A 23,385-nucleotide genomic window follows, 5' to 3' on the forward strand; every position below is an offset into this window, starting at 1 on the left:
TCTGCGTTGTGGTCGGATTACACATGCGAGTGTTTGCAAAGCATGTGTCTACAGAGTATGTGGCCCCTGGCCGCCGATGTTGTAACCTTCTGTGTAACGTGCACACCTGCCCTCCCTGCCTGCTTCCCGGGGCTCACAGGAGGTCATGTCCGCAGAAGGGCTGTGTACGCTTGGCGCAGGTCATACGAACACCAGGCACTGTCACCACCTGCCACCTCCCCAGGCCAGAGATGCCAACGACAGGATGTGTTGGTGTGGCAGGAAGCGGGGGTGGGGTGCTGGGCACTCTCGAGCCTGCTGGCGGGTGTGGATACGCATTCCAGAACCAAGCGGAAATTCTATGTGTATGATCCATTGTGCTGCGTTATCTGGCCTGCAGTTTTCCTCTGGGGCCGCAGAAAGCACTGAGCTGATAAGGCCACGTTCTTCCCAGCTGACCCAGAAGCCACCCCCGTTCCCTGTTGTGGGTGGGAGAGCCCATTCCGGGGCAACAGAGAAACAAAGGATGGATTTTTCAATCCGTTCAGCTTTCCAAGGGCCGTTGCTTCTGCAAGGTCCCTTCCCTGAAAGCCAGTGTCCCACCCCCGTGCTCCACTCTTTAGGGATTCCGGAGTCCGGCTGCCAGAGAACCCCAAGCTGCAGGGCTGCCACGACCCTCGTGACCAGCCGTGGCTGGTGGAGTGGAAGGGGCAGCCCACCTCCTTTCTTATTATTATTTCACCTCCAGAAAAGAAAACGCCACATTCTCATTAAGTAACTGGTCCTGTAGCTGAGGAATTGCTTCCTCCCGCTGCACACGTCATGGGCCCCATGGGACTTGTTCTAGGTAGAACATTCTCTATTGGCCTGTGCCCGTCACTGCAATGGCTGGGGCTCCTGGCTGAGCTGCTCTGGCCCAGCCTCCTGCCTCTGGGCATGAGTAACAGAGGGAGGGTTCGGGAAGCCCAGGCACTTAGAAGCAAAACAGCGGCTAGGCCACATGGCTGGTAGAGGCAGGGTTCAGGCATGTGTGCGGGGCCCCTGATTCCTCCTTTCCGTCATGGAGCCTGAGGCTGCTGTGTGATCAGAAGGCACACAGGCCCCCGGCTGACCCCTAGCTGACATGTAGCATGAGAAATAAACTGACATGAAGTCACCAAGATTGTAAGGATGCTTTTTACCACAGCGTACCTTAGCCTATCCTGACTGATACAGTAAGATGGGATGGGATGCCTTTTATTACTGCTGTCGTTGAGACCAGCACAGGGAGCAAGTGAGTGCCATCCTGTGGCAGAGTCCTTTTAAGGGGACCAGGAAAGACTCAGGATGTGTGTGAAGGATTCTGAAAACGGAAGGAAGGGAGGTGCACTGTCTTCAGTTCCGAGGGGGACAAACCTAGCAGATGAAGCAACAGCCAGCTAGAACCCTCCCTCTTCCTCTTCCTCTTCCTCTTGACTCCCTGGCTGGGCGGGAGCCCGAAACCCCTACTCTATTCAAATCAAGCACAGCTGCCCAGTTGGTGAGCATGATGCTGACAGGTCCCCCAAGGAGCGGATTCTGACACCCACTGACAGAAAACACAGATGCACAGAGGCTCTGCGTGTGTCAGAACAATGCCATCCAGACTGCCGATGGTGGCTGACGAGGGCACCGGGACAGGGTCAGTGGGGGTGGGCAGGACCCACTGCCTCTTGTCTTGGGTGGTCAGGTTTCTTGCTCTGGATGGCACTGCTCTTCATGCCGTCACTGTGGAGATCCGTGCGTTGTTGTTGATCTGGGAAGCGCGCTTTCCGCACACTCTGGCCAGTGCTGCTGGCTGGTGTGGCAACCTGCTCTTCGGTTGCGACAACCTGGGCACAGGCCACGTGCTCCCATCTGTGTTCACTAAGCAATGGCTGTGTGTCCTCAGATAGATGGGCTCACCTCTCTGGGCTTCTTTTTATCCACTCATATAACAAGGACCAGAACACTGTCTGCCTTGGAACTCATGTGAGGAGGAATGAGAGTGAGCAAAGGGACAGTGACTGGCAGGGGTGAGGTGCCTCGGCCCCAGAACAGATGGGGCAGGAGCACCCGGCTGATGGCACTTCCTCCCAGCGCCCCTCTGTGCTCCTGCCTTCCTTGGCCAGGTCTCCTTCCCTCCTCACTTTCTGAAGTCTCTCCTTAATCCCACCCTGGATTTGCTGCCAGAATATGAAAACCACCCGAGTCATACTGAGCAGGCGGAGCAAGGCCGGGGGGCAGCCTCCGGTATGACTCCGGTTCCTTATCGGCTGCCCTCCTTCCTGCTGTTCGGGGCCTGGTCTCCCACACAGCTGGCTGAGAAGCAGGAAAGTGAACCAGGTCAGTAGGCCAGCAGCACCCTTACCGGGCCTGCCTCGCTTTCGGGGGCCACCCACCCCTCTGCCGTGGCTCAGCTCACCTTCATGAGGTCCCGATGGTGCTCCAGCACGCTGCACGTGGTCTGCCAGGTGTCCTGATAGCACTCCCATGGGTCCACCCTAACATGACCAGAAAGAGGCTTCCCTTGCTTTCCATTCTCATACTCTTTCCTTAGTGGCTCCTTCCAGAGACCGGAGCTCAGGGAGCTTAGCACACACCGGCTCATGCCGTGGCCTTAGATCCCAAATCAAATCAAACGTGGGCTTGAAACACCTTCCTACACCTCAGTTTCCCCCCTGTAAAAATGAGAGTATGGGACTTTGGGAACGTGATGTTGTCTTTTGGTGCTCACTTTCCCCACCTGTAAAATGACTCCGTAACTCTCTTGTGGGGTTATTAGAAGGGCTCGATGAGTTTTATAAACAAAGTGCTTAGTACAGAGTCTCACTCTTGTGCTTCCCCACAAGATGGAAATTCTCCTCTGGGCCCTCTAGGATTGGGATAAGGATTAAAAGCCAGGCCGTCATTGAGTGGTGGCTGCAGATATCTGAATATCTGTGCAGTGGGGAGCCTTGTGGCATGGGGGGGGGGCGTGCCAGTCAGACTAAAGGGCACAGCCCTGCACCCTGGTCAGCCCCTCTTGTACACGAGGATGTGAAATGAGCAGGGAGCTAGCCCAGACCGATGAAGTGTTCGGGCTTAATTGCCATCTTAATGAGCTGCTAAATTGGGAGATTTCTCAAACATTTTCTTAGCCATTGAGCATTCCCTGCCCACCTCCCACCATGAGCACACACCTAAGCTTCCCAGAGGTAAGATCTCACTGACTGAAAACCCTTGAGAGTCAGCTTGTGCGTCAGGCTCCCAGTATCTCTGACCACCACCCACCTGCCTAAAACAGATAGACTGGGCTAGACAGGCTCCCCCGGGGCCAGGGGCTAACTCTAGAGCTACCTGGGCCTCCCTAGTGACCTCAATTCCTGGAATTCTGACCTTGCCCAAGTGCCTGGAACAGTGCAGAGCAGGCAGGGGGCGCTGGGTAAATATTCATTGAATGAATGAAGCAATTCTTTCAGAATCTTCCAGTCACATCCAAGCAGGAACAACCTCCTGCCTGTGTTTTCCCCCAGTGGGCCCCATTTTCCCCAGGAGATCCTGAGCCCCAATGTTACAAGGCCTTGTTTCTATCCCTAATGTGACCATGGATGTGCTGTTCACGCTCAAACCCCTTGACTTCTCTGGGCCTGTTTCTCACCAGAGAAAAGGCAGCTGTGTCTACCTGTATCTTAGGGGGATGAGAAAGTCGATAAAGGGCAAGTGTTTCTCACACAAATCACTACTCACGACTGGCTGGGATCACTATTTAATTATCATTGTCGCCTCCCTTCACTGCTCTCCTTCCCGCCCACCCCATCTCTTCTCCCTCATTGTGAGGTCAGCTTCCCTTCACTTCCCTGCTTTCATGGAAACCTCTAGGTGCTGCTTATTTTTCCGTGGGGGGAAATTACAGTACAAATGGTGTGCCATTATTTTTTTTAAAACGCCATTTTCTCATGCAAATTATAACTGTAGGAACTTGGGGGAGCATAATTAGCATAATTAGTGGAAGATGCTTTAATTACACTGCGAGCTCTGTGCATAAGGGTGGCTGCCATCTTAGTGAGGACAGTGCCCAGAGCCTGAGGGAAAGGCAGTGAGCGCTCCACGGGGAGCCCCAGGGAGCCTGAGTTCAGGAATGGGAAATAAGGAAGGCCAGGGAACATTCCCTAAAAGGAAGTGCAAGTTCACAGGAAGTAACTGGGGAGGAAAGTGGAGAGGCATTTCGGATTTCCTGGCCAGGCCTCACTCCAAATCCAATGATGCTCCAGGAAAATCCTGGATCCAAAAGTCCCCGAGCAGAAGAAACACTGACGCTTCCCTCGTCAGTCTGCTGGGCCCTATGGCCTGGTTATAAACTAAAGCTATCAGCTGGGCCACCTCCCAAGGTTTGCATAATTATTGCCTGCAAGGGACTAACATCTGTGCCGGCCTCCCCACCCCTGTGGGATCCAGACGGCTGAGGGCATTCCTCCACTTCCTCCACTCACCCCCAGTGAGTCGCAGGCCACCCACCTGTGGCAATGGCCTGGCCAGCCCTACCTGATCCAGTCGGAGTTCTGGACGGCCAGCTGACACATGATGAGGCGGTGCCGGCTCGACACAAGGCCCTGGGGAGCAACAGAGCATCAGTGGGAGGCTCGCTGCGCTCCCCACAGCCTCCTGGAGACCCCACCCCAAGCCGGCTCCTATTCAAGGGCACCGGGAATGAGGGTGTGGCCCCCCTGCGTGTGCACCTGCCACGCAGACACGCATGGAGCGCGGAGGGGAAAGAAAGGGACGGAGGGCGGGGATGTGCCACTCGCTACAGGGTCCGGAGGTGGGCCTCTCGGAGGAAGCAGCCAACGCGTGCCCAGTGCAGAGACGAGACTTTTAACCCTGCAAACGGTTCTTTGTCTCGAGGCTCGAGCTGCTGGGTCGGCAACTTCCCCAGCGCCCAACCACGGGTAGCTGGGGAAGGAGGGGGGATGGACACGCGGGGAGGGCTCCTAGACTTTCCCTTTCGTGTGGCAGGCAGGGAGCGGCAAGGACAGGAATTTTAAATCAGGTCGTAAGAGGCATGGGCCGTTTCCTCCTAAAATCCGGGAAACATCCGTAACCGGCCGCCAGTGTGGCATCCGCGCCAAGTCCCGCTCGGCCCTCAGCGGGTGCGCGTGCTCCGCTGCTGATGAGCCCCGACCGCCTGGCGCTGCGAGCGGCCCGGCCCCGAGCACGGGCTCCTCCCGGCTGCTGCCCAGCACCCACCCGCTCACGTCCGACTGAGCTCCAGAGCCGGGGGCAGGACGCCCGCTATCGGGCGTTTGTGTTTGCAGGGAGTGTAGCGGATGGCTGTGGGGCAGCTGTGCCCGAGGAGGAGCCATCGGGTCGGAAAGGGAGGGTACAGGAGCAGAGAGGCAAAGGACCAACCCACCTGTTTTCCGTAGGAGTCGTGGACGGGAGAGACAATCCCACCAATCACAATAAACCTTCCGGTTTTGTGCAGATAATCCCTGGCTCTTTCTAATTAAGAGAAGAAAACCACACATTATAAAGGGGAAAGGTGTGGATTAAAGGTGATCGTTGAAATCAATACGTTGCTGGCTGCAAGGCTTATTGCCTTACAGCTTTCTCGCCGTTTACATGCAAAGTGCCAACTTTCAAAGTTATGTTGGCCATTCAGAAGGTTATGGGATGAGATTCTGGCCCCAGAGCAAAAGGATTTAGAACTCAAGGGGATTAATACAGTTTAAAAGGTCCTCTGCTGGACAAGTCGGTAGCTTAGAGGGATTTAGAACAAGCATCTCACTGAAAGCCATTTGAGGGACAGATTGGAATTTACGTCTATGATCACTTGCAGAAACTCCAAAATGGAGGAGTGACTTAAAAGGAAGAAGAACCAGAGGAAGAAGAAGCAGCAGCTGCCACCTTCTTAAAATATGAAAGTTGGGCTGATTGCCTCATCTCAGAAGAGAAGAACCACCGAAACAAATTTAAAAGGCCTTCTACATAATTAGGGAGAATTAACAGTAAAGCCATCATTATCATTGATTGAGAAAAGTTCAGTCACAGAAAAGCCTTTTTTCCTTTAGAAGGAATTCGTGAGGCTGCTTCTTCAAATTTACCAGACAAGCCCAATGTCACTTCCATGAGAAAATTCAGAAAACTAGGAAGGGGATGAAAATTTTGGTTCTCCCTTCCAAGGGGGTTCAGTGCGCAAACCCAACAGAGCCTGAGCTTGTACCACTGAGGAGATGTGGTGTGGATTTCTGTCATAGGTGAGGGATTCGGTTCGTGAAGAGGGTCTTGGGTAGCAAGGCTGGCGGTGTAGTTTGCAAGCAAGTTCCCAGGACTTCCTTGCTGGCTCTCTTAACATTTAAAAATAATTCTCATCACATTTGCCTTTTCTTTTTCTTTCAATGTGAGATCTCTTCGTTTCTTAAAAAAAAAAACAATTAATAGACTTTATTTTTGAGCACAGTTTTGGATTTAAAGAACAATGGAGCAGATAGTAGAGTTCTATATACTCAGCCCCCACCTTCTTATCTCCCCTGGACACCGTTTTCCCCATGATTAATATCATGCATTAGTGTGGTTCATTTGTTACACTCGATGAGTCCATACTGACACATTATTATTGATTAACTATAGGCCATAGTTCCCGTGAAGAGACACTGTGTTGTACAATCTATGGGTTTTGATGAATGACAAATGTATGTATGATATGTATGCACCATTGCAGTTGTGTTGAGAACAGTTTCCCTACACTCAAAATCCACCGTGCTCCCCCGTTCATCCCTCTCCCTGGCCACAGATGTTGGTAACCACAGATCTTTCTACAATTTCTCTAGTTTTGCCTTTTCCAAAACACCAAGTAAGCTGGGATCATGCACTACGTAGCCTCTTCAGACTGGCTTCTTTCACTTAACAGTATGCATTTAAGGTTCCTCCGTGTAGTTTTGTGGCTTGATAACTCATTTTTTAAAATTGCTGAATAACATTCCGTTGTCTGGACGTATCACCATTTCTTTATCCATTTGTACCATTTGTTTATCCATTCACCAATTGAATGACATCTTGGTTGCTTCCAGTTTTCACTGATTATGAATCAAATTGATAAAACATTCCTGTGGAGGTTTTTGCGTGGACATAGTTTGCAACTTGGTTGTGTAAACATCTAGGAGTGTAATGGCTGGATCAGATGCTGACAGTACATTCGATTTTGGAAGAAACTGCCAAGTTGGCTTCCAACATGATCGTTCCATTTTGCAGTCCCACAAGCAACAGATGAGTGTTCTTGTCTCTCCACATCCTCGCCAGCATGGGGTATATTGTCAGGTTTTTTGAATTTTAGCCATTCTAATAAGGTGTGTCACCGCTGCTTTTTAAGAGTGATATTACTTTACTTGTTTTCAAGAAGTCTTATTTTGAGGCCAAGGACAAACTGAAAACCTTGCAAAAAAAAAAAAACCTTTTGATATTTGGATAAACTCCATACCTCCTCTCTCTTCTCTTGGCCCTTCACACTCCAGTCTTCATTGAGATCATTTACATCTGGCCCTTAGCTGTCACCAAGTCTCTGCTGCAATAAGTCGGAGCTTCCTTCCTCCCCCATCCTCTAAAAAGTGGCCTCTCCTTACTCTCTGCATACCCAAGCTTTTCTTTGGAAACTCCGCTCTACTTCACCTCTACCTCGGTCCAGCATGCCTGCTCTGTCCGACATCCCCCTGGTTGGACTTACTGCTCTGCTAGCCCCCTGTGCATCCAGTTCAAGGGGCCTGGCTGGGAAATTGTTTCTGAAAATTTATACCTTCACTACTCTTCTGCATTGAGTTCTTCAAAGCCAGATATTTTGCCGTAGGTAGGAGGTCCCCAACTCACAGCTAAAGGAGATGTGCAGTTAACATACATGTGAGAAGCAAGCTCTCGTTGTAAAATGATTTGCATTCAAACAACCTTGACCGGCACATTGCCATTTGAAACACTGCTGCCCTAAGAAAACGAAGCTGTGATCCAAATGTGGTTCAGTCTGTCACGCATGCTGAACACTTCTTGGGTTCTTAAGCACCTTCATAGTGACTCGTTTATTGACCAATGGATGTTTAACACATGCTCACCTAGAAGGCTCATGTAGCTACCTTTCCTACTCTTGCCCTTCTAGAGTGTCCTTTCACTGGTCTATCTCAGGCTAGAGAGCCACCCACTCCATTCCTCAGACCATACTCCAGAATATCCAGAGGAAATACGTTGTCCCAAAGAAACTCATCACCTTAGAAAATGTTACCCTTTGCTTCTGGCCAAGGTGAGGAGCCACTTCTCCTGGCAATGCTCCAAGGCTCACTCTCTCACAAAGAGGCAATTTCTTTTTCTTTTTTAAGATTTTATTTATTTATGGGGCGGCTGGGTGGCTCAGTCGTTAAGCATCTGCCTTCGGCTCAGGTCATGATCCCAGGGTCCTGGGATCAAGCCCTGCATCGGGCTCCCTGCTCAGCGGGAAGCCTGCTTCTCCCTCTCCCACTCCCTCTGCTTGTGTTCCCTCTCTCACTGTATCTCTCTCTGTCAAAATAAATAAATAAATAAAATCTTAAAAAAAAAAGATTTTATTTATTTATTTGAGAGAGAGAGAGAGCATGAGTGGGGGTGAGGCGAGGGGCAGAGGAAGAGGGAGAAGCAGACTCCCCACTGAGCAGGGATCCCGACGCAGGGCTCCATCCCAGGACCCCAAGATCATGACCTGAGTCGAAGGCAGATGCTTAACTGACGAGCCACCCAGGCACCCTACAAGAGGCAATTTCTGAAAGGAATAACCCCAAACCTGTACCCTAAAAGAGGATACTTGATCTGAATTAGTTAAACCCAGCAGAGGTATGATTGTGATGATGTAATCAAATCAATTCAGTTGTTGAGCACAAAACACCATGATGCGTCCTAGAGGAATAAGAGGATAAAGATGGTTTTATTTATTATTCTCCAAAGGTTCACAATAATGGAGACACAGAAAGCTATACTGATGGATCTAATGAGAGGTGAGTTCTATAGCTATTGCTTTCAGTGTTGTTGGAGTACAACCCACAGTAAGAAATGCATTTTATATCCTGACACAATACATACCTACGTATAGGTATAATTACCTGAAACAAATGTTTTACAATACCCTTAACCCAATGCACACTGATATTTTCCATGTATTCTATTCTGGGAATCATAAATTTAAATAAAAAGTTGGTCAAAACCTATTACTGTGTGGCAACCTATAGTTTGAACAACTCTGTGCGAACGTTGAAATGCTAGGGGCGGGGGAAAAGGGACAGGAGAGATTAATTTTGCCTTTCCAAAGAGCACTCGCCAACTGGTTTAGTCTTTTTTTTTTTTTTTAAAGATTTTATTTATTTATTTGACAGAGAGAGACACAGCAAGAGAGGGAACACAAGCAGGGGAGTGGGAGAGGGAGAAGCAGGCTTCCCGCGGAGCAGGGAGCCCTATGTGGGGCTCGATCCCAGGACCCTGGGATCATGACCTGAGCTGAAGGCAGATGCTTAACAACTGAGCCACCCAGGCGCCCCTCAACTGGTTTAGTCTTACCCACTATGTTGGTCTGTAGGTATGGAGGCCTAGTAGGGGTGAGGGTGAGGAAGGGTTACTATTGACTAAGCAAGTTGGAATTGAACCTCATAGTCCTCAGAGGACTATGACCTGTATGCCTGAGATTGCTGTTTGGTCAACATGGATTCTATGGACCACTTGCACTGGAATGACCAGCAGGAGGTTATTAAAATGCAGATTCCTAGGTCTCAGTCCAGAGTTACTGAGTCAAAATCTCTGGGGCTGGAACTTAAGGTCTACATTTTCAGTTAGTATCCCCAGGTGATTCTTCTCTTCTCTGAAGTTTGAGAACCCTACACATACATAGACAATGACCATAAAGTTAAGAAGTATAGACAACAGAGAATCACTGAAGGCTGTTAAACAGGGAAGTGACTTGCTCTGAGCTGGGGCGAAAAAAACTCACAGAAGGGATAGTTCCTATCCCGATGCGGGGCTCCATCCCAGGACCCCAAGATTATGACCTGAGCTGACACATAAGGCAGACACTTAACTGACTGAGCCACCCAGGTGCCCCAAATCAATTGTATTTTTATGTGCTAGCAACAAACACGTGGAAACTGAAATTTAAAATACAAGACCACTTATAACAACTCAGAAAAAAATGAAATACTTAGGTATAAATATAATAAAACATACACAGAATTTGTAAGCTAAAAACTACAACATGCTGATAAAAAGAAATCAAGGAAGATGTAAATAAATGTAGAAACACACCATGTTTATGAATTAGAAGATATAACATAGTAAGATATTAATGATCTCCAAACCAATATATAAATTTAATGCACTTCCTATCAAAATTCCAGCAAGATTTTTTTTGGTGTAAACACAGACAAAATAATTCTAAAATTTATATAGAAGGAACCAGAATAGTTAAAACTTTTTTTAAAAAATAAGAAAGTGGGAAAAAAGAAAGTGGGGAAATCAATCTATCCAAATTTTATATAGCTACAGTAGTCAAGACTGTGAGGTATTGGCAGAGAGGCAGACACATAAATCAATGAAACAGAATAGAGCCTAGAAATAGCCCCACATATGAATGGCCAACTGCATTTTGACAAAGGTGCAAAAATAATTCAATAAAGGAAGGATAGTCTTCTCAACAAATGGAGTTGGAGCAACTGGACAGCCATAGACAAAAATAAACAACAACAACAAAAAAAAACCTAAGTCAACTTAAATCTCTTACCCTATAGAAAATTAATCCAAAATGGATCATAGATTTAACTTGTGTAAAATATGAATTTTAGATGAAACTATGGCAGAAAATCTTTGGGCGTGGGCTTGGCGAAGACTGATACGACACTAAAAACACAATGCCCAAAAGAAAAAACCCAATAAACTGGACTTTCACAGAATTTAAAACGTTTGCTCTTTGACAGACCCTGTTAAGCAGATGAAAAAACGAGTTACGGATGGGGTGCAAATATCTGTGATCCACATATCTGAGGCCTCATATCTAGAATATAAAAAGGACCCTCAGAGCTCAAACAGTAAAAAAAAAACCAAAACCCTAAGGATCCAATTAGAAAATGGGCAAAAGACAGAAAGAGGACAAATAAGGATGGCAAATAAGCTTAGGAAATGATGTTCAGTAGCACTCAGCATCAGGGGAATGTAAATTAAGACCGCGAAGAGCTATCACTAATTCACCAATCAGAATGGCTAAAAGAAAAAATAATGATGATACCCATAGCTGACAAGGGTGTGGAGAAACTGCATTTCTCCTACACTGCTGGTGGAAATGTCAAACGGCAAGCTCCTCTGAAAAATAGTTTGGCAGTTTCTTAAAAAACTAAACATACGCTTTATCATATAACCCAGAATGGTACTCCTGGGTGTTTTTTTCCAAGAGAAATAAAAACATGTCTACATAAAAACCTGTACATGATTATTCATATCGGCTTTATCTGTAGTATCCAACTTCAGGAAATAAATGAAATGTCCTGCAATAGGTAAATTGTTAGACAAGCAGTGGTACATCCATACCCTGGAATACTTCTCCTTACCAATAAAAAGGAACAAACTAACAGTTCATGCAAACAATTTGGATGGATCTCCAGATCATCATGCTGTGTGAAAACCAATCTCAAAAGGTTGAATACTATATGATCCCGTTCACATAACCTTCTCAGCAATGATACAGATTAGTGATGGTCAAGTGTTAGGGATAGGGCTGGGGGCAGGGCAGGGAGGTGGTGTGACTATAAAGGTAAAGCTCCAGGGAGATCCTTGAGGTGATAGAGTAGTTCTGTAGCCTAATTGTGTTGGTTACATGAAGCTACACATGTGATACAATGGCATATAACTATACATCCACTTTATACCAATGTCAATATCCTCACTTCCATATTGTACTGTAGATACATAAAATGTAACCAACAGGGTAAACTGGGTTAAGTTAGGCACATGGGAACTCTCTGTACTATCTTTGCTACTTCCTATGAATATATCATTATTTCAAAATAAAACATTTTTAAAAAGTTTACAGCAAACTACAGAACACTGTACAATTGTAAGGTGGAAGTGTGCGTATCCAAGTAAATAACAAGCAAATTCGTGGCGCTGGATGCTTCTGGAACTTCTGGAATCTCTGCTCATCCTTTTCCATTTTTGTTGCTGTCTGGATTCCAAGATTTGGGGTTGTTATGGCTTGGGAGGTCTTGTCCGAAGCAATGTTTCTCAAACTTTGATGTGCATGTGAATCCTCTGAGGATCTTGTTAGAATGCAGATGGTCTCCCCCAGTGGTCTGGGTGGGGCCTGAGATCAGGACCAAGATTAGGGGGAGGTGAGAGGGGTAGGATCGTTCAAGTGCAGGGTCAGATCCTGTCTTCATTTAAAATTATTTTATTTTGCTCATCACAGTTTTTTTGCATTAATTTTGCCTTTTTAAAAAATGTTATTTACCTCCATTACCGAGTTTAGGGGTGCTCCCTTAAATTTTGCACCAGAGGGAGTTACCCCTTGGGCCTCACACTACCCCCAGCCCCTCCTGAGAGTCAACATTTCTTAACCAGCTCCCAAATGAGACCAATGCTGCTGGTCTATAGACTATATTTTGAACAGCAAGGGACTAAAGATGGGGGGGCAGCCCTGCAACATTAGTGTACCCACAAAAGAAGCTCTCCTCCCTCCCCAACTCCACCACCACCTCCACTTCGCATGATGAGGGCATTTCTGGACATTGGCAGGTAGTCCACTGGCAGAGCAATAGCTAGGGCCCTGGAATTTAATTTCATGCCAGGCTTCCCAAGATGTAGTCTATTTTTGTCCCTCAGCTCTGCCCCAGGAACAAGCCAAATCCCTCTAACATTTTACACTCAGGTCCAACCTGTCCTCCATCTGGTCTACCCTCCTTGCTCCTGTAGTCACAGAGGAGGAGCCCAAGGCCACTGGTGGCATTGCCGTGTCCTTGCCTTCCTCAACACCCTGATGATCCACGTGTCTCACAACTCATTCCAGGCCACTTTGAGCCAGGTAAATCTCCACTCCTGACAGCCTGTGCTAGACCCCCCCCAGCCACAGACAGACACAACACAGATGATTTGTCCATTAATAGTAATTCATGAGACAGACATGTCTCGCCTGCCTCCTGGCTACTCAGTGAAACCAACTGATGTGTGTAATCTACTCTCCTCTTCCAGAGAGTTAATGGAGGAAACAGTGTGGTCAGGGCATCGATACTAACACAATTTTTCCTTTTCAGCTGCAATGAGAAATGACCCTTTCGGAGTTGTATTCACAGCTGGAGCTGCCTGAATTTTCCTTGTTTGTGAGTTTCACAAAGATGATCTGGATTTGTACACATTCTAAATTTTAGAATGTTTATTGGATAATAAAGGAAGGAACCAAGCAGGGTTATTCCTGCCCAGGGGTTGAAAATGGTTTTTCTTTTAAAGGAACCACCCCTGTGGCCTACCACACTGAACCTTGGGCATTCCTTAACAAAAACTTAGTGAGTATTTATTACGTTCAAGGCTCTGTGCCAGGTGCTGTGGGGGACACAGAGAAGTAAAAGGCACAGTCCCCACTTCCAAGAATCGTGGATTTTGATAGAGGGACACAGCACTCTCTGCTTAGATAATGGACACAAAGCTGAAGAGCAGCACCACTCCGTGCCATAGGACTTCAGGGGGAGGGAGTGATCCCAAAGGGACAGAGTAGCCTGGGAAGCTCTCCTAGAACAGATGAGACTTGAGCTGGGTCCTGACAGCAGAGAAGAGGAAGGTGTATTAACCGTGTCTTTTTATTTTTCTGTTTTCTAAGGCTGACATCTGGGGCCTTGCTGACCCTGGAGGGGCCAGCCCTCCCAGGGATAGCCAGTTCCTAGAGATAGTAAACAACTCACCCTAGAGCAGGCCTTTCAAATGCAAACTAACCAATCCAGAGCCCATACCCCCAACTATCCCCTCGGTGTGGCGCTCATGCTCAGCGCCACTATCCACCTGCCCTAATCACCCCAGGGCCAGGTACCAGACACCTAGGGACAGCTTCTACGTCACAGAGCCACAGAAATTAATCAGACTAGCCAATCGTAAGCCTGATTACCCTTCCTCCCAGCTTCCTCCCTGCAGTAACCACAAAAAAAGTCTCTGGCCCCTGTTTCCCCAACTCTCTCACCCTCCTGACCGGTGCTTCCCCATGTCCCCCCCCCCCCCCCCACCGCAGCATGGCATGTCCTCTCTTGGGATCTGTGAGTATCATTATCTTTTCAGTAATGTTCGACTCTGGACCTGTTAGCTTTGCCGCACAGTAAAACACACACTTTAAAGGAATATGGGGCCCCTGGGTGTCTCAATCAGTTAAGTGTCTGCCTTCGGCTCAGGTCATGATCCCAGGGTCCTGGGACTGAGCCCCATGTCAGGCTCCCAACTCATCGGGGAGCCTGCTTCTTCTCCCCACTGCTCGTGCTCTCTCTCTCTCTCTCAAATAAATAAACAGAATCTTAAAAAAAAAACCAGAAGGAAGAAGCTCATTTCAGGGGATGTGAGCAGATGGACTGAGTCAGGAATGGACCCACAGGTTCCACTGAGCTCTATGGCTTGGCTTTCTTTGCTTGAGAAGCAATGGTACCATTTCCATGCCTTGTCATGGAGGGTGTCTCACCCTGGAGCATCTTCCTGGATCTCCTCCTACTCCCAGACCCTCCAGTCCCAATGTGTTTGGGAAGCAGGGTGCTGGGTGATCATGTTTCCCTGGGTGGGTGAAACAGTCAATCATACCAGGTCCTCTCTCTTAGAGATGTCCAGCACAAGCCATAAGTGTTCAAGTGAGCTTCCCACTTGAATCTGAAGCAAATGTGAAAAGGAGTATGGTCCCTGACCTTGATCCATGAGTGAGACCATGGGAGCCCACCGGATCACCACTAGCTGAGTGGGCTGCCAGCCCCCTATAATAAGTGCAGGCTAGTTATGGACTTAGTCTCCATGAGGAGCAACTGGCTTAGCCCTTTCTGGAGCTGGCCAGCCCTGCCCCCAGCCAGCCATCTACAAACGCTTGCCACCATCCCTCAGCAGAGCTGGTGGGCAAGATGCACTTTCACCAGCGCAATGGTCTCTCCTCTCCTACACACCCAGGACTCTTAACTATAAGAGAAGCAGTGAAATAGGGAGCCTCTTGGGATTATGAGAGCACAGCTTTTGTTCTTCGCCTGCTTACTCCTGTCTCTCTGACTCAGGAAGGCTACATTTCCCAAGGCGATGATAGGGTGCGCCGATCTGGCGTGTTCTTCCGCGCGGTCTCTGTGGCCAGGGGCTGACCAGAAGAAGATGTGGGCTGCGTGTGGATGCATGTGGGGGTCAGACTGAAGCCCCTGGCCAGACTCATGCACAGAGCAGTCCAGCAAACCCCGAGAAGCTCCCCTGGACAGAGAGAGTCCGGTTCTCTCGACCGTCTGTCTACTACCACCATCTGCCCCCATCTGCCCCCATCTGCCCTCATCTCCGGTGCACGCACCTCGGGTTGTCTTAATTCACCAGAGAAGGCAACAAATGCTTCCCAGAACCCCCTGCATGCCTGGATTTCCTCTAGTGCCTGGGTTTTCATCCATTTGTCTGGCTAGCACAGTTCCTCCCTCATTACTGCTCATCCTATTTGCTCTGCAACCTCTAGCTTGGGAGAATGTGTGTCCCTTTGTCTTCACTGCTAGGAAATGATTTATGACCATCAGTTCCACAACCCTCACTTCTGACAGACCGTGCCGGGGTGAACCTCTCATGTGTCCCAGCGGCTCCGTGCCACCTTCGAAGTCTGGCCTCTCCCTCTGAATCCTCTCCACTGGAAAAGCTCCCCAGATTCCCGTCCCTCGCTCTTTCCAAACCCTGCTTCTGGGAATTCACCCGTTATTGAAAACGATTTTTTTTTTCTATTTATTTCTCCAGAAATAGAAAGCTAAATATGTATGTAAAAAGACAGCATGAACTGGTTTCCCCTTGAGACTCATAAACACATGGGAAAATTATTTTACAAACCCACAGCCTGAAATACTAAATATAACGGGGGGGGTGGGGGGGGGGGAGAGAGGGGAAAGTGTAGGGAAAGGTATAAAGACAGAAGAGCACACGTGATGTTAAAAAAAAAAAGAAAAAAAACACCCCACCGTGGCTTCACATTAGTGATGAGTCTGTCACTGGCATGGAATCTGGCTCTATTTTTAACTACACGTCTGTTATTTCCCACTGGATGAACCATTAACTTTTTGAATATAAGTTCACCATACAGGTTTCTTATTTAGGGATAATTCAGGCTCTGAAGTAGAGTTTATCCAGGAAATTGCTTTGCTTTTGTCTCGTAAAACAAGTGGGGAACATTAGGCAGAGAAGGCTCCCTTTTGGAAGGCTGTGGTCCTGCTGAGGCTCTCGTGCAGGGAACACACAGGACAGGACTGCTTAAAGGTTAAAAGTTGCTTTCCCCCTAAGAATGCGATTGGGAAAACACTGTCTCCCTTCCAGCTTTCTTACCTGTGCTCATCTTCCCTCTCTACTTTCCCAAGAATCAGTAGAAGTATCTTCCTGGATCAAGGGCACCCCCGGCCAAGAGCAACCAACTCTCCAGGCTTGCCTGGAACTTTCCTACTTTCAACACTGAAGTTTCCACAACCTGGAAGTGCTCATAGTCCCCTGCAAACTGAGATGAGAAGTGTGGTTGCTGAACGACAGCCCTCCAAAGAAGTCCACGTCCTAATCCCTGGAACCTGGAAATATGTCACCTGAACGTGGCAAGAAGGACTTTGCAGGTGTGACTTAGATTAAAGACCTCATCTCAAGATGAGGAGATGATCCTGGATGCTCCAGGTGGGTCCGTGTGATCACAGAGAGAATGCAGGACGGTCAGACTCAGAGAAGATGTGACAATGGAAGCAGAGAGCATTGAGGGGTTTGAAGTTGGAGGAAGGGACCTCATGACAAGGAACGTACTTGTCCTCTGGAAGCCAGGAGAGGAAAGGAAGCAGATCTCCCCTAGAGTTTCCAGGAGCTATAAGATAATAGTTTTAGGACTTTCAGAAGTATAAGATAATAAATGTGTATTGCTTCGAGCCAACAAGTTTGTGGTCACTGATTGCAGTAGCAGCAGGAAGCTAATACCGCGGTCACCCTACCCATCGCTTGAATCAGCGTGCCCAGGGAACCTGTGAGTCACTCCGTCTTGCTTTGCATGCACTGAACCAAAGAACAAGTACCAACTCCTGCAGAAGTGGAGAGAGGAAATCAGCTCAAAGAAAATGTATCATGCGTTGGACTTGTTCACGGTTGCAGAAAGGACAGGTTTTAAAGTAATTTCGTTGGGATTTTAGAATTTTCTCTTTGAAGAAACCTGTAAGTAAAGAAGTGTACGATAACCTACGAACTACCAAAATCCAGCCTTTGAAATTCCTGAAATTAAGTCACAGCCCACCTCGTTGGCAATAGAGCGTAAGTTTATAGACTCTAGGTTCAAATCCTGCTCCAGGCGTGACTAGCTGGGTGATCTTGGGTTAGTTACCCAAATGCTCTGGCTACTGACACATCTTTAAAATAGAGATATTATGGGCGCCTGGGTGGCTCAGTCGGTTAAGCGACTGCCTTCGGCTCAGGTCATGATCCTGGAGTCCCGGGATCGAGTCCCGCATCGGGCTCCCTGCTCAGTGGAGAGTCTGCTTCTCCCTCTGACCCTCCTCCCTCTCATGCTCTCTGTCTCTCATTCTCTCTCTCGCAAATAAATAAAATCTTAAAAAAAAAAAAAAGAAAAAAAATAGAGATAATATGATCCAACCTCACAGGGTTGTGAAGTAACAGATGTGAAAAGCAGCATAACACCAGCATCCAGAAGACATTGGCCATCCATACTTTTTTTTTTTGGAGAAGTTCAACAATTCCTTTGGAGAGGAAGGTTATGAGATAATGGAAAATATATATATTGGTCTCTGCCCCTGATTCCTGGCACAGAGCTCCTAAAACGCTTGCAGATTCCTAAGGGATAAGAGTACTGGGTGCATCTATTGTTCTGGTATTTGGTCTTTGAGCCCCATTCCTGACATACAGTTCCAACATCCCTTGGAATTTCCTGCGTGATAGCAGTGTCTTTTGTTCTAAATGAGATGACTCCTGGTGCTCCTGGATGGGAGCTGGTCACCAGAAAGACCAAGCCATGATCAGAAGCTTGGAATTTTTAGCCCCCTCTTCCCACCCTTCATCCTCCAGAGAGGGAAGAGGGGGCTGGAAATGGAGTTAATATTTGATCATGCCGATGTGAAGAAGCCTCCATAAAATCCCGATAGTAGGGGGTTCAGAGAGCTTTGAACACAACATGGGGAGGGTGACACATCTGGACTCCATGGGGACAGAAGCTCCTAAGCTTGGGACCCTCCCAGACCTCACCCTGTCTCTTCTTCTGTATCCTTTACCATATCCTTTAATAAGCTGGTAAATAGATGGACTGTGAGAAAAAACTGAGGGTTCTAGAGGGGAGGGGGGTGGGAGGATGGGTTAGTCTGGTGATGGGTATTAAAGAGGGCACGTTCTGCATGGAGCACTGGGTGTTATACGCAAACAATGAATCATGGAACACTACATCAAAAACTAATGATGTAATGTATGGTGATTAACATAACATAATAAAAAAAAAAGCTGGTAAATAGAGGTAAGTGTTTCCCTGAGTTCTGTGAGCCACTCTAGCAAATTAATCAAACCCAAGGAGGGGTCTTTAGGACCTCTGATCTATAGCCAATTGGTCAAAAACACAGGTGACAAACCTGGGCTTGCTCCTGGTTCCTCAGGTGTGTGTGTGAGTAGGGGGCGAGGGGCCACACTTGTGAGACTGAGCCCTTACCTGTCTCTGGGTAGATACTGTCAAAATTGAGTTAAATTGTAGGGCACCCAGCTGGTGTCACAGAGAATTGACTGTCTTGGGGAAAAACCTCCGCACGATAGGTGACCAGAAATGTCCGAAGTGCGAGCATTTTGTACAAGGAGTAAAGGAGACACCCAGGGAAGAGACTCCTAGTAGGAAAGAACTGAGTTTTTCCCTACGCAGGGAGATGGAAAATGGAGGTTTTTTCTTATTACAAAAGTGAAGGTGAGACAGGAAAAATTGAAAAACTCTTTTTAAAAAAATATACAGCTTGCCATTGTGGGGGCATCAAGTATCAGAAAGCTTCCTTTGCTCCTAATGCTCTTGGTGTCCCCGATGAGCCGTTTCTCATGGTGCTCGCAGCCGCTGTTCCTGCCCTCGCGTAGAGAGCGGATGTGGCCCTCTGTCCGAGTGTCTGCCTATTCCCAGACCCTGAGCTCCCGTCCTTCGGTGCAACCAAGCAAAGGGTTCTGAGCAGTGCCAGAGAAGCCAAGACTGGGGGTGGGGGCCTGCTGCACTTGGGCAGATTTCGGCTCTGTTCAGTCGGAGCTGAGCGGCGGGATGTGTTTGGATGATGGATGGGGGAGCATGCTGCATGCCGGAAATGTCAGGCTGGCCCACGGCTCTCCAGGTTATTGATCGCGCTCCGCTGACGGCTGGACAGAGGGCCTTTCTGTGGCGATGGATGAGACAGCTTTCAGAGGTTTCATTTGTCTTCGGGAGTTCTCAGAGCTCACAGAGGCTTTCGCTGCTTCTCCCCAAGCTGACCTGGAGGCATGACTCCAAGGGACGCCCAGTAGGAAACGATCCTAAAATGGCCCTCAGGCTCATGACGTGAAAGCTGATAGCTCTGTCGTATATCCTTTAAGGCAACATTTTTTTAAAAATGATACTAATTAGTGTCAGTGAGAATGAGGGAAGTGTGTACTCTAACACATCATCGGTGGGAGTATAAATTGATTGCCTTTTAGGAAAGCAATGTGGCAGTGAGCAACTATCAAAATGACAAATGGGCATAACTTTTGACTTGGCAATCTCACTTCCAGGAATCTTTAGTACAGAAAAAATCCGCGCATTGCACAGAGGTGTGTCCAAAAGGATGGTTCACTTCAGCATCATTTGTAATAGTAAAAAATCAGAAATAAATGTGGCAGCCATCAGACAAATTATGGTACATACACCTAAAGGAATATTACGTAGCCATTAAAAAGAATGGACTAGGCCTATTCAGTCTGACATGGGAAGGTCTCTAAGACACAGTGTTAAAAAAAAAGTCAATAATGGATTTTGAAAAAAAAATTCAAGTCACAGAACACTACGTATAGTATGGTGACATTTGACTAAAACTATATGCGTGTAAAATTATTTCAGATAGTGATAATAAGAGCAGTGAAGAAAATAAAATGGGCAGAGAGGGTGAAGACTGGGTGGTTGTGGGTGGGCTTCTCTGTGGAGGTGACGTGGAGGCAGAGAAGTGAATGACAGGGCATCAGCCACACAAAGATCAGGAGGGAGAGTGTGGCAGATCATGGGGTGCAGTGGGTACAAAGTCCCAAAGGCAGAAGAGCCAGGCTTGTGCTGAAGTCAGGGAGGCAGGAGGGAGACCAACCCTGAAGGGCCTTGGGAGCAGGGAAGAAGTTTAGGATTTTATTTTAAGCCCTTGGAAGGTTGTAAGCAGGAGAACGATATTTTTTGAAATGTTTGAAATTTGAAATTTTGACTATTTTGCAATTTTCAAAAAATTTGAAAGCACATTTGTCTATTGGGTGGAAAATGAGTTGAGGGGGAGCAAGAACGGAGGGAGTGAAACCACTTAGGTGATCCATATGAGTCCAGGAAAGACATGATGGTCATGAACTTGCAAATGGCCAGGTCTCCCATCATTTACCTCTGAAGGAGCTACAGTAATCGATTAGCATCTTACAAAGTGTTGGATAACTAAGACATTATTTTTTTTTAAAGATTTTATTTATTTATTTGACAGAGACAGAGATAGCAAGAGCAGGAACACAAGCAGGGGGAGTGGGAGAGGGAGAAGCAGGCTTCCCGCTGAGCAGGGAACCTGATGCGGGGCTCGATCCCAGAATCCTGGGATCATGACCTGAGCTGAAGGCAGACGCTTAACGACTGAGCCACCCAGGCACCCCTAAGACATTATTTTAAAAAGTAGAAAGGCCTACATGAGGGAGAGAGTAATATTACAGTAGAATTAAGTTTTGTGATAGCTGAAAAATTATGAAGATTATTTTGTGAGGACCATATTTGATTTGGTCAAATCCCTTCCCCAGAACATGGCTGTGTATTCAACAACCTGATATAATATTGTTAGTTTATGAAATGAGTAGCAATACTGCTCCCCCAAACCCAAGAGTTGAAAGCAGACCCCAAGAATTATGAAAACCTGTGTAAAATTCCTAAGTAAGCAGTAAGTCCCATATTCTCGTGCTTTTAAGGTGTATCATGCATGTGTTTAAGCATACTTATCTCTCTAGTTTTTGTTCCTTTTTTTTAGCTGAAGTTACAATGCCCCCTAGAAGACCAGACTTCATATTCTCATCCTGATTTTAGGCCCAGCAAGTATTTTTTCTTGGATGAACCTTCTCAGCACTTTCCTGAAAATGTAGGGTGGACACCTGAAGACTCATGGAAATTCACCCTGGGCGGTCCACAGAGCTGCTCTTGGAATGTACAAGATGAGCTTTGTGACCGTCTACTGGGAGGGCAATTCTAATTACAGAGCAAAGAGAGAGACTGCCAGGAGCAGGTAAATCTGCAGCCAACCTGGGCGGGGCCCAGATGGACGCTCCCTAACATTCTTAAGATGCCGTATTTCTAATTATTCAAAGACCTTGGCCTGGCAATCTGGATCTTACTATCTCTGGGTCTGCTTTCCGTACTGCCCCGATCCTGAGACTGCTCTCAAAAACTCCTTTGTGAACAGCCGGTGCAGAATATGACACAGTCCTAAGACTTTAGATCTAGCACGCGGAGTAATACCACAAACCATGTCTTCCAGAATGCCTCACCCCTCAGGTCACAACTGTTTCTCTTCGCTCCATCAGCCCAAGCTGAATCAAATGCCTTTAGCTTCTTCTGGTTTCCCAAGAAGAACAGGAAGACCCCTATTCTTAAGGAAGTTCTGGATCAGCTCGCAACCGGGTTGATTTTGCTCTCTGGGGGACACTTGGCAAGTTTGGAGACAATTTTGGTTGTTGCTGTCGGAAGGGGGCTGCTACCGGCTTTTAGCTGGTAAAGGCCAGGATGCTGCTTAACATCCTACAATGCTCAGGACAGCCTCCATAATGAAGAATTATCTGGTCCAACAGTGCCCAGATTGAGAAACTAAGTTCCAGATAAATAAAACAAGGCCTCCGTCTGAAAGGTAAAATGGAAACGAATAACGCTAACACAGGTGGAAGAATTATAGCCCCAAGAGAAGAAAAACAAGGGCGCTGGGATTTCAGAGTCCACCTTTCCACCCCTTCTATCACAAGGGACTGTTACTGGGGAAAGTGACCAAGTCAAATACCATTATGACAAAAAGCCCCACACGATGAAAGGATTTCCAAGAGATCCAGCAGGGTTGTAAGAGACGAGTCCTGCGGTTCGTGCTCACGGCAACGGGCTACACAGCGAGACTTGCCTCTGCTTGAGTGAAGGACGGTGATCTGGACAAGTTCCTGCTCACCTGCCTTCTTCCTCTCTATCTGCTCCCTTCCCTTTGCTTTTACAGCCTCTGGAGTCACGCATCTAAGCTTCAAAAATCTCCTGAGCTGACAGAATGAATGGTTTTTTTTTTTTTTTAAGATTTTATTTATTTATTTATTTGACAGAGAGAGAGAGAGAGCGCAAACAGGGGGAAGCGGGAGAGGGAGAAGCAGGCTGGGATCATGACCTGAGCTGAAGGCAGACGCTTAACCATCTGAGCCACCCAGGCGCCCGTTAGAATGAATGGTTTTTGTGCACAGTAGTGAAAGTGCACAGGATTTTGGAACGAGCAGACTGAGCGATTTAGGGAATCCTTGGCCAGAAATCAAGGGAGACCCTTTCTCCTCGAAGGCCCTACTTAATTCATGTTCCTTATGAAAAGCTGTGAGGGAATAATTCAGACAAGCAACAGCGAAAGGATTTCTCAGCAGTCTATTTTCTAGGCCCAAAGTAATATTATATAATAATCAGGTAAAAAAAAAAATTGCACTGTTTCTTGGCACTCTGCTGTAAAGATTTTTTTTTTTTTTCTGGAAGTTCAAATGGTAGGGACCTGTTTGCACGGTCTTGGCAGGAGTGAACAGAGAGGCTTGTTTCTGGCCAAGCTCCCTGGAAGGATCTGCCTCCTGCTTCTCAGGTCAGGGGACAGGAGGGTCTGTTTTATAACCTGATGATAAGAGCCATGAGATATAGTTACTACTTTTCTCATGCAGAACCTGAGAAGTGAGCAGCTGCTCCAAACAGAGTAAGATAGTTGTGCAAGACATTCACACTTCTGGCCCCCTACACACACACACACACACACACAC

General features: G+C 47.4%; 1 protein-coding gene across 3 annotated transcripts in view; it reads right to left on the reverse strand.

Annotated features, from left to right (window-relative positions):
* The window catches only part of NMNAT2 (nicotinamide nucleotide adenylyltransferase 2), a 179,180-nt gene that overhangs the window by 24,429 nt on the left and 131,366 nt on the right, over positions 1 to 23,385 (reverse strand). For all 3 annotated transcript variants that reach the window (XM_021682779.1, XM_021682782.1, XM_021682781.1), the window contains exons 4-6: positions 5,369 to 5,457; positions 4,501 to 4,568; positions 2,402 to 2,480 (exon numbers count right to left, since the gene is read on the reverse strand). In XM_021682779.1, the coding sequence (XP_021538454.1) occupies positions 2,402 to 2,480; positions 4,501 to 4,568; positions 5,369 to 5,457 (236 nt within the window). The remainder of the gene's footprint in view (positions 1 to 2,401; positions 2,481 to 4,500; positions 4,569 to 5,368; positions 5,458 to 23,385) is intronic.

Source organism: Neomonachus schauinslandi, chromosome 6 (genome assembly GCF_002201575.2).
Source record: "Neomonachus schauinslandi chromosome 6, ASM220157v2, whole genome shotgun sequence".
NCBI lineage: Eukaryota > Metazoa > Chordata > Mammalia > Carnivora > Phocidae > Neomonachus > Neomonachus schauinslandi.